General features: G+C 44.9%; 4 protein-coding genes across 4 annotated transcripts; all 4 read right to left on the reverse strand.

Moving 5' to 3' along the window:
* Nucleotides 1-1,086: 1,086 nt before the first annotated feature.
* On the reverse strand, nucleotides 1,087-2,256 carry LOC147443297 (uncharacterized). The gene is made up of 2 exons (XM_086529830.1): nucleotides 1,602-2,256; nucleotides 1,087-1,292 (listed from the first exon to the last, which is right to left on the reverse strand). Exons 1-2 carry the CDS (start codon nucleotides 2,239-2,241, stop codon nucleotides 1,087-1,089), a joined length of 846 nt encoding a protein of 281 aa, XP_086385956.1. The 5' UTR covers nucleotides 2,242-2,256.
* Nucleotides 2,257-2,632: 376 nt separating this feature from the next.
* On the reverse strand, nucleotides 2,633-3,445 carry LOC147443298 (uncharacterized). The gene has a single exon (XM_086529831.1). The coding sequence runs from the start codon at nucleotides 3,443-3,445 to the stop codon at nucleotides 2,762-2,764; it is 684 nt and encodes a 227-aa protein (XP_086385957.1). The 3' UTR covers nucleotides 2,633-2,761.
* A 1-nt stretch (nucleotide 3,446) lies between these two features.
* Nucleotides 3,447-3,875, reverse strand: LOC147443299 (uncharacterized). The gene has a single exon (XM_086529832.1). The coding sequence runs from the start codon at nucleotides 3,813-3,815 to the stop codon at nucleotides 3,447-3,449; it is 369 nt and encodes a 122-aa protein (XP_086385958.1). The 5' UTR covers nucleotides 3,816-3,875.
* Nucleotides 3,844-4,236, reverse strand: LOC147443300 (uncharacterized). The gene has a single exon (XM_086529833.1). It carries the CDS (start codon nucleotides 4,234-4,236, stop codon nucleotides 3,910-3,912), a length of 327 nt encoding a protein of 108 aa, XP_086385959.1. The 3' UTR covers nucleotides 3,844-3,909.
* Between the last annotated feature and the right edge of the window lie 7,275 nt (nucleotides 4,237-11,511).

Here is an 11,511-nt window from a genome sequence, read left to right on the forward strand (position 1 = left end):
ATAGGACATCCGAGACTTTTCAGTAACTCAGATGATTACATATGGAGAGACACCCTCATTTTGCATCCATGAAAACATTCCAGCACCTTAGCACTACGCCTATTGGGAAAATAGCGCAATCAATGCAATGGACTAAAAATGCTTAGAGTTTGTTGGCCCTGCCCCTGTTGGGAAAATCGCACAATCAGTGTGCATTCCAATACAGGACATCCCAGACACGAAGTGCTTCAAGCAATCATGTGGTTCCTTCTGAAGTACACCACATTTCAGCATTTGTGTAGTGCCATGTGCCTTGCAAACTACAAGCATAGGTGATTGCATCTAGAGAGATCCCTCGCCTTATATTCACTAAAAACAGCCCAGTGCTAGCTGGCCCTTCTCCTATCAGAAAAATCTTGCAAGCAGTGCATTGCAAGAATGACCTCTTGGATACAAAGCTCCTCAAGCACTTTTTGTGCATTCTGAGAGAAGTACACCAGTGTAGACCAAGGAATTCCCAAACACGGTCTCTTTTTCCAACAATCCCTAGCAAACTATATGGAGAGAGATTGTCACTTTGCATCTGCCAAAAACAATCAAGAGCTTCTTGGCTCCTGCCTGGATTGGGCATATCGCATGATTAGTGTGTTGCAAGGGACACCCTTCCCGAGAGATTTCAGAACATGAATCTATGACCAACAATCCCTAGCAAACTATATGGAGAGAGATTGTCACTTTGCATCTGCCAAAAACAATCAAGAGCTTCTTGGCTCCTGCCTGGATTGGGCATATCGCATGATTAGTGTGTTGCAAGGGACACCCTTCCCGAGAGATTTCAGAACATGAATCTATGACCATTCCAAAAAGATGCTGGAGACAAAACAAGAAAGCAGCTGGCAATGAGCAGTTTGGGAAAGAAGACATCCTCTAATTTGACCCAAACCACTTTCAAAAATAGTTTGACTGATCTCGACTTTTTGCACCATTTGCACACTCCAATAGCAGAGTAGTTGCTTCCAAGCATGGCATGCAAAAACTGTCACCATAAGTGCCTCCTTATGCTATGTAAGCCCCAGGTGCATACATAGCATAAGGAGGCACAATACACTAAACACGGGCTCCACAAGAGCCCAAGAGCAAACTAGGGCCGGGTGCAGCCCCCAACTGGGATGGCTTGCGGCTCCAACTGGCCCGCTCAGGGCTCTGACTGCCACCTGCACACAGTCCCCCACTGCGGGACTGCTCAATGTCTGCACTTGCAACCTGTGACGACAAGGACGCAACCCCACTGTAGGCTGCCCCGAGACCTGTACCTGCGTATGAATCAGCCCCGTTTTTATCGTTTGGCCGTGTCGCATTCCTTATGCTGCTCATCACCTACGTGCCTTGCTCGTGACTACCAAGCCCTTCGAGCACCAACCGTATCAAGAAAGCTACAATCATCAGTGTGCCCACTCTACCTAATTTGGGGTCCCATGCCTTGTTTCACATCTTTCGAAGTCGATCACTCTGATTGTTCATGCGTCTTCCTGCCCCAGAAAGTCTACTCGTTGTCCTCTGTCTAGTCTCATTCTGGTTCAGCATAACCTACTGCCTGGCTGTGCCCGCCAGCTGATATATACCAGTCCGTGTGATTACTAGGCCCCTCGATTCGTGTTTATCCTGCTCATCTCCTGTTCGTCCAGCATGTTTTTCCCTAGGGGAAATCCATCGGCCATCTGTGGCCTGCATTCGAGTCATTACCTTCTGATCCATTAGGAGCAATACTGGTCTTTTTACCTCCTGTCTATCAAGACGGGCAAACGACCCTAATCCTTTTGGCTTAGCCTTGCACCGGCCAAGTGCATTCCCTCGTGCTATTATCTCTGCACCTCCACGCATGCATGCTGTTCCATAATTGAACGCATCCCAGTATTGGGCACCTTCTCCGGGGTCCCATATAAAGTCATTGTGCGCATTCACCTTCCCTATCAATTGAGTTCGAGGGTCAGTCATCATGACGACAAGACCTCTGTTGTCCTTCCCTTCATGCCCGCCAACGGCTTTGCATGTCTTCACCATCAGCGGGCCCTTTTTGGCTCCATTGACTAACCAGTTAGGGGACTCATTAGTCCAGCAATCAGGCTGCCCTGGCCACCTTCTGTGACTTCGATCCGCACCCATTTCAATCAGCACCACAGTGCCTCCGCTTAGGGTGCAACAAACAGTTTCCCGACCGTCTGCATCCCTAGTCAGGCGGGTCTGAGACCCCCATCTTTCCATGCCAGCCTTAGTGCTGCCCTGCACCCACTGAGCATTAGTACCCAGTACAAGAAAACGAGCATAGTAATCGTTCCAGGTTCGATATTCCAAAACCCCCACGCCCTTACATTTTTGAGAAAAAATTCGGCCCAAATTTTGTTACGTTCCCGTATCTCGCTTGACTCTCTAACCCGGACTACGGTAGTCAATGCTATTTGGGCCAGTAATAATGTCGCGCGCTGTCTCGCAGGACACCTCGAGAGAGTGGGCATCCAGCCCTCTAAAAGCATCATGTCTGGCCCATCCGACCAGGCTCGGAGACTCCAGTTGCACTCAACCAAGCTTCGCGCATCTCTAGCCAACGGGTCCCTCGTCGAGGGTACCATAGTCGAGAACTGGCTATTCGTGTCCTCTTCAGTTCCATACAGGTTTGTCCCCGATAGGGCCTGCTTCTTCCAACCGAGTTGTATCCGTTTGGCGACTGACCTCTGTGGATCCGCCCCACATAGCTTAGGTCCCGCAAACAACCCACAAGACCGCTTCAAAAACATTCTCCGTCGAATCTCCATAACCCCAGTTGAGGTCCAGCTGAGGTCCGATCACTGTGCATTACTGTTAGGTCATGCCCCCAATCTTGTCCTACTGTTTCTTGCACATCAATGTCCGTTCGCATCAAAATCACACCCATCACCTCTAGCAACTCACTGCTCATTCCACCCGAATGTGGGAAATCTGACCACCATTTCCAAGCATCCCCACAACTCTCTTTACCACACGTGCCCCAAGCCAGTTTGCTTATAGCTGGCATTCCTGCATCCCTAACCATCCTCGGGTCAAGGCTACTCGTACCTGTACTATAACTACCATCGGTGGATGGGTTCGGCATCAAGCACGTCCCCCACCTCAGCGACATTCGATTGGTTATACGCGTATCAACTGGCCCTTCCTCGCCCGCATCCCTTACATTCAGGTCATGTCCTAGCATCACGACATCCATGCAACGCTCTAGGTTCACCGTCTCATCCTGACTTGACGGGCTGCCCAACCTCAACTCCTCGCATGCCCGAGGCATAACGCCAATGATCTCCACAACCCCGTTCTCGGGCACAAAGGAGGCAGCCAGCTGTAGTTCACCTTGCGACGCATATTTCGCCCTTTCCCCATCACGTGGGAAGTAGGAGGCAGCAAGGTCTACCTGGTGTTTCTCTTCCGCCTCTTCATGCATTTCATTGCTGCCTCGGCATCAAGCACATCCCCCGCCTCAGCGACATACGATTGGTTATACGCGTATCAACTGGCCCTTCCCCCGCATCCCTTACATTCAGGTCGCGTCCTAGCATCACGACATCCATGCAACGTTCCAAGTTCACCGTCTCATCCTGACTTGACGGGCTGCCCAACCTCAACTCCTCGCATGCCCGAGGCATAACGCCAATGATCTCCACAGCTCCATTCTCGGGCACAAAGGAGGCAACCAGCTGTAGTTCACCTTGCGATGCATATTTCGCCCTTTCCCCATCACGTGGGAAGTAGGAGGCAACAAGGTCTACCTGGTGTTTCTCTTCCGCCTCTTCATGCATTTCATTGCTGCCCATTTCATGTGGCCGCTGGCCACCAAATTCCCAAAGCCTGGTTTACCAGGAAATACCGCAAAATTTCACATCCACCCTACTGGCGTCACCAGCGGCCTCATTCTCGCCAATTTCCATTTTCTGGCACAAGCATTAGTCCATTCAGTCCTGCCAGCACTTGCTTCGCCTCGTCATGCGGGGAATAGACGTCAACCCGATCCGCTTGGTATTCCTCTTCGCTTACTTCACTGGTACAATACTCACCATTTAAGTACAGCTCGCAGGCTAACAACTCCCCATCCAAAAGGGCATGACTAGCACCACTTCCGGTTTCCAGCATCTCTTCTTCCCCGAAATAGGCATCAGCGTAGCCAGGGAACATTGCATCCAGCTTGCTCACCAATTCTTCCTCGCCCATTTCTTCCTCATAACACTTATACACCATACTTTCTTCTCCTTCATCCACACGCACGAGAGAGAGAGAGAGAGAGAGAGAGAGAGAGAGAGAGAGAGAGAGAGAGAGAGAGAGAGAGAGAGAGAGAGAGAGAGAGAGAGAGAGAGAGAGAATTGTACATGCCTTTACTTCAGAGCAGAATAGATTGCGAGAAGAGAAGGTTGAATAAAGCAAAAGAAACTGACGTCGGGTGCAAAGAAAGAGTGAGAAAGTGGAAGAAAGAAAAGTCACGATCTAAAGTCGCGATCTCATTTGTGTCTTTTCGCTAACGTGGCATAGCTCTCCTTTCAGCTTTCAAAAAATAGTCTTTGGGCTAACTTCCCTAAACACTTTTCGTAAGCATGATAGATATTCTTTCCAAGAGGAATAAACACAAAGGTCATCTAAGAAAGCTTCACAAAACTCCCTCAAATATTCTCTAAAAGCAGTGTTTATTAATCTTTGAAAGGTAGCAGGGGCATTGGTTAAGCCAAAAGCCATAACAGGAAATGCGAACACTCCAAATTCGATTATAAAGGCTATTTTAGCTTGGTCCTCCAGCGCAATTGTAATTTGATTGTAGCCAGAGTACCCATCAAAAAAGCTATAAGCTACCTTTCCTGCAACTCTTTCAAGCACATGTTCTGAACATGGCAAGGGGTAATGGTCCCTTCTAGTGGCGGCATTGACCTTCTTGAGATCCATGCACACTCTGAGTTTCCCATTCTTTTTTGGCACAATCACTATTGGAGACACCCATTCTGAGTTCTCAATAGGATATATGAATCCGCATCCCACAAGCTTTTCAATCTCTTCTTGAACGATTTTTGCATATTTAGGATTCATTGGATAGGGTCGTTGCTGAACTGGTTTAGCCATGCTATTCATGGGGATTGTGTATTGCACCACGGAAGGTGGAACACCTTTCATATCATGATATGTCCAGGAAAATATATCCCTGAATTCCTTGAGAAGTTCTTTAAGTACACACTCCTCAGTCTCTGTCAAATCTTGGGCAATGAAAACTGGTTTGGACTCTTCTCTTGGGTCTGCTAACTCTATTTCCTTAACTATCGTTGGACCGTCATAGACTCCATTGCTTCCAATGATAGGTTTTCTTTGAGCCTTTGTATACACAACCTTACGTTACTCTGTGGTATAGGATTTGAAATGTTCAGGTGAAGGGTGTAAGTTTGTGGGGTCCTGTTGTTCTGTAGACTGTGATTTCACTTCCGATTCCTTTTGTTGTTGAGCTAACTCTCGATTTTGTTGTCTCCTTACGGTATGTCTCAACTTTGGCTTCTCTGTAGCCTCTAGTTGTGCGATGTCGATGGGTTGTGGACTACACCACATAACGCTTTGAAGGTATTCCCCCCAGTTATCTACCAACTTTCGATGAGCATCACATGCCCCTATATAATTAAGCCATTCTATGGCAGATTTCTTTTCATTTATTTTAGCAAGCACATTCGCTCGATATCGTCGTCTCTTATATCTCTTATTCTTCTTGTTTAATTTTTTATTATGGCCGATCTCTAGTGAAGAGTCACTAAATGAATCCCTACTTGCGTCTTTTGCTCTCTTGGATAGATTGTCATCTAGGGTGCCACTGGGCCCTGAATGGTTTGTCCCCACATTTGCACTGATATTTAACTCAGATTCTTCGTCCTTAGAGTCAATTTCAATTGATGATTCTGACCCCAAATCGTGTGGTCTATAGTCTTGTGAGGCGCTACTGGTTCCCATGCCAGTCAAACTTTCATCTTGTAGGTTATTAGAAGCTATAGGCATTGCTTCTAGCATATTTAAGGGTACGAGTGGTGGCATTTCATCCCCCTCAGGTGTTACCCAGGTCGTCCCCCTATTTCCTCAAGTGTCTATGGTTGCTGCTAGGTGGACCCAATCCACATTGTCTTACTCAGTCATCCCAAGTAGTACATCCATATAAGGAGAATCTTCCCCAACATCAGTGTCGTTTACACGTGTAACAATACTAGAATGGGGCTGAGTGAACTGTGGTGTCAAATCTATGATCAATTATAAACCTGTTTCCTAGAGGATGTACTCGACCAGTCACAAGATCCACTTGAATGACAGAATTTTGGAACTGCAAGTAGAAATGGTTTTTAGACCAGTCATGCACCATTTTTGCATCCCTCATGAAAGGACGTCCTTATGTCCAAAGACCTTGATCTTGAGATCTTCTAGCATCCCAATAGGTTTAACAATAGACCCATTGGCCATCTTCACTACTATGGTTGTGGTCGCAAGGTGAGGTCTTCCCATAGTTTCCCAGCAATTTTTGGTCACAATGCTAACCCCAATGCCACCATCAAGGATTCCCTTCACAGTTAATCCCTTAGTAGTGATTGGTATGGTCGCATTGGATTCATCACCCTCAAAGTATTGTCCCAACTTGTTAACAGGTATTTCTATAACAAGTTTCTTATCTAGTTTGGGTTGTGGATCTAAGTGTTTCTCCTCTATTGGCATCTCCCTAGCTCCATCCATCTATGCAAATTGTGGTAGCCCAAACTTTAGTTCTCCATTGAGGAAGGCTCGAAGAGCTGAGACTAGCTCAGGGTTTTTATATAGTTTGGACATGATGGTGGTTCTAACTTCTGAAGACATGAAATCCATCAATTTGGCAATGTTTAACGACACCTTTTGGACTTCAGTCCCTTGACCTGGGGAAGATGGAATTTCCATTTCTTCGATAGGATCAGGTAGTCCATCTGTAAACATTCTTTCCATCAAGAAGTGAGTATGCCCACATTCCCATGACTTTAAGTCACTTTCTTCTTGGATGACACTAGGTATGGCTAAGGGTCTATGGATTTGGTGAGGTTGTTGTTGCGTAGGGAACACAGTGTTTCTAATATGGATCTGCTTAGGTGCTGATTCTAGATCCCTTTGGGTATCTTCTACCAAACTCCTTAATTTCTTGACTCGCTCAATCTCCTCTATAGGTTTGGATAAGTTCCTATCTTCTTCTGGTATCATGGCCATTGTGGCTCATGAAGATCTTCCTTGTTGGTTTCTATCTTAGTGGTCGTTTTGGTCTCCATGGTTTCAACTGAATCAGAATCCTCTTCAGTGTCGTTCATATATACGGGGTCATCACCAGTCCCTATGTTGGTCTTTGAACTGGGGTCTGGAACTGGGGTCTGACTTTGCTGCTTTTTGCGATCTCTTCCTTCGTGTTTTCTTCTTTTTCTAAGATTGGGAAATTGATGCCGTGTCTCTTTCCTCAAGAATATAATTTTGTTTTTGGAGCATCGATTCTGTGAGTACGTTTACTGGTACCACATGTGTACTTTGTGATAGCTCCTCGGTAACTTCAATCAAGTTTAATGGCGTGATCTTCGGTGCATTTGGATTATTTTGACATTGGGCAATTAAATGATCTATGCCACATCGATTACACATGAGTATCGGCATTGTAGAGGTGTTTGATTGATTGGTTTGCATTAGTGTGGCGTTCTTTTGTAGCCTAATAGGACACTCGGCTACACGATGTGGACCTCCACACTCATAGCATTGAAGAGGTGGTCTCTTAGCAGTGTAATTGATATTTTGGCCTCTTGCAACAAGAGCAACTACTTGATAGACAGGTTTGACTTGTCCCCAATAGTCCTCCATGTAGTATTGTGGACTTTCTTCAAGCACATCCATATCTTCCTCACAGCCTTCCAAACAAGCAATAGATGACTCACGACCTACTTGATTCACAGAAGTGATTCTCAGATGTGGTGGTTGCGATCCTAGCACTGGAGGTGGTAAGGGTGTTGTTTGAACAACATTTTGGGCCCTAGGAACCATGTGTTGTGCTGTTTGTTCAAGAGGTGGGGCCGGCATCAATGCAGGTACTCGAGGTGTGTCTGTCCATGCTAAGGTTGGTCTAGTGGCCATCGCGCGCTTAAATACTATGCAATCCTTAGCTTGATGACCATACCTTCCACAGGCATTGCAATGTCCATTGAATTTTACTCTAAAAGTAGGACATTCACTGGTACTATGCGGTCCATAGAATACAGAGCACCATTGTTGCTCCCTTCTTGGATACATATGATTGTTTTGCGGAGCACAATTGTCTCCAAGACTCTCTTGAATAGCCTTGGTGAGATCTGCTAAAGTCATTTCAGATATCTTTGGCTCCTTAGTAATAGGCTTTAGGGTCATTGGTTGATGCCCTGATGCTTGCGAGCTAATAGATTTAGGCTCAACAGACACTCTTTCTCCTTGAATCATTAAATTATCCTCCAATTGGATCGCATTGGTGGTGACTGCTTCCCAAGTGGTGATACCTCTAATGACTAGGCCATTGTAGATATCCTCATTTCCTAATCCCCTAATGAATCTATCAAGAAATTGATTATTATTGAAGCGTCCATTTGGATTACAACAAGAATTCAAATTCTTTAAGCAACTAATAAAGTCTCTCACCGACTCTCCTTCCTCTTGTTGAGCTTTCTGGAGCTGAGAGGCTACACCCCAAAGCACTCCCTTTCGTATGTATTCTTTCAATAATAGTTTCCTAAGGGTAGGGTAAATCGTTTTTTCTTCCACCCTTAGGGTTCTATACCAATCCCCTGCCTTCCCACTTAAGGTTAGACTTAAAGCATTACTCTTATGCAGGTCATTGTGTTCTCCTAGAGAATTGCATATTTGTTCAAACCTTTAAAAAAACAAAATTCATTTTTATTTTTTTTGGGATAAGGTTGCCCCGGCTTGCGAGCGAGCACACACACACACACACTACCTACCTACTTACAACTAATACACCTTATGTTACACACTAACACACTTCATTAGCTCTAACAAATCTACTTCCTACTTACCGTACTTTGCATTACACAGAACTAACAACCTTAATATTAAGACTTTATCACAGAGAAAACACAGTAACCTTTCAAAACTTCATTAACAAAGAAATACACAGTAGCAACACAAAATCCTTCTTCTCAACATACACACCTTCCTTCCCTACCTTTCCTACAATTGAAATTTCACCACAAAAGAAGCACAGAGCGCCATTCAAGCTTAGTGTATGGCATTCCCCGGTAGTGGCACCAAAAATGTGCACGTTTGTCGCAAGTGTCAATGCAAAGAACTTGCCATATCACTGTGTGCGAGCCACAAATGGCTCCAAGCACACAACAAACCTAAACTAGTAAGCTCAAAAATGGCGATGGTGTGTCACTCACCGCTCTACGCTTGCTGTCGTGGAGGATTCCTCGTCGCGAAGAAGAGGGAGACACCGCTACACCGCGCTCAACCGCCTCGCCGCCGTTGTGCCGCCGCAATGCTCGATCGCACTCTCTCTCTCTCTCTCTCTCTCTCTCTCTCTCTCTCTCTCTCTCTCTCTCTCTCTCTCTCTCTCCAATTGAAAATATGCTTTTGGAATTGTAATGGATACCCATGGAATGCGGGGGTTGGCATTGATGAACTAACAAGCAAAGCCGATGTTGTACTTCTTGTTGAAACTTGGGAGCATGATACACAAAGGATTAACGGCTTGGAGGATTACAATGTACATTCATTGATGTGGTCAAAGAATCTCAAGCAACGAAGAGGACAAGGAGGGTTAGCATGTATGGTTAAGAAAGGATTGGAAGATTTTGTATCAATTGTGAAAGATGACAAGTACAAACGTTATGTATGGCTGAAAATTATGACACCAAAAAGAGCACCCATTTTTGTAGCCGGTTGCTACATTCCTCATCATGATTCTCCCTTTTATGATTGCATGGATAGAGATCAACCATTCTCTGATTTGGAAGAGGACATTGCTTATTTCAAAGGTGAAGGTGATGTTATTGTATTTGGGGATATGAATGCTCGCACAAAAACATTGCAACATGATACTCAACAATTTGATATGCCATACATTTCAAGGGAGTTGGAGGAAGTTCACTTGTATGATCGTACTTCAATGGATGAGAAAGAGCCGGATCACTATGGAAAGTTACTTTTACACACGTGTAATAGCACGGGTATGCTCATTGCCAATGGTGTATCTTTGTGGAGTGCAACCAATGGATTTACATGTAGAAGACATAATGGGGATAGTGTGATTGACTATATGCTACTCTCTGAAGCCATCATGTATCGCATAAAGAGTTTTATGTTTGGTCAATGGACCCCGGAATCCGACCATCGCACCTTATGTATTGACCTTTCATGTGGAGAAGCAACTAAGCATGATAATCTCAGCCAAAGGAAAGAGAAGTTATCACTATGTATGGATTTCAAATGGGCACCAATGTACATTGAAATGGTTGAGCAAAAATTATGGATGACAAAGCTTCAATGTGATGCACCATTGGAAACTAAATGGGAAGCTTTCAAGAAAGCTATTTGTTCTTGTGCGGAAGAATGCTTTGCCATAAAGCATCTCCATGGTATCAACAAAGATAGATCACGCAAAAGGTGGTTTGATAAAGAATGTCAAGATGCTCGAAAGTCCTTGATAAAGCTTGATGCAACTATGGACAAAGACAACTATCAAAGTCATTTGCATACATACAAGGCATTGATTCAAAAGAAGAGAAGAAGATGGGAAGTAAAGCAACAAGAATTTCAAGTCCAAGAAAAGGCACATGCATGTGGAAGATTTTGGAGAAACTTGAGAGGCAAGAGGGTTGAGAATTTTGGTAACTTGAGTCTAGTGGATATGTACACACATTGTAGGCAATTATATGAGCAAGAAAATACTGAAAAAATGCCATTTTATGGTTCACTCCCATGTATGCCGTCTTTTTTTACTATTGAGGATGTATGCGGTGGGCTTGAAAAGTTGACCACTCGCAAAGCGGGAGATCTTCAAGGTATCAAGCCGGAGATGATCAAATGGACGGGAGATTTTACCCATGAGTGGATGTGTGATATGTTCAACCTTGCACTTCAACATGGTATGCCTTATGATTGGAGTACTAATTGGGTTAAGCCTTTGCATAAAGGAGGGGATGTAAAGAATGTAAGCAACTACCGGACTATAATGATTGGGTCTCTTATGGCAAAGTTATTTGGGTGCATAATGGAGATGAAATTGAGTGATTGGGCTGAAGAGAATGACAAGCGTGCAAAGGGGCAAGCGAGTTTTCGTCGATGCCATAGCACCATTGATCATCTTGTCACTCTTCGTGTTCTCATGGAGGAAAGTCGGTTGAAAGGCAAGCGATTGTATTGTTGTTTTGTGGACTTTAAGAAAGCCTTTGATATGATTCCACGTAACAATTTGTGGAGAAGGATGGAAGAACTCCAAGTGCCAAGTGAGTTTATGCT

Source organism: Adiantum capillus-veneris, chromosome 14 (genome assembly GCF_014529385.1).
Source record: "Adiantum capillus-veneris isolate H3 chromosome 14, ASM1452938v2, whole genome shotgun sequence".
Taxonomy (NCBI): Eukaryota; Viridiplantae; Streptophyta; class Polypodiopsida; order Polypodiales; family Pteridaceae; genus Adiantum; species Adiantum capillus-veneris.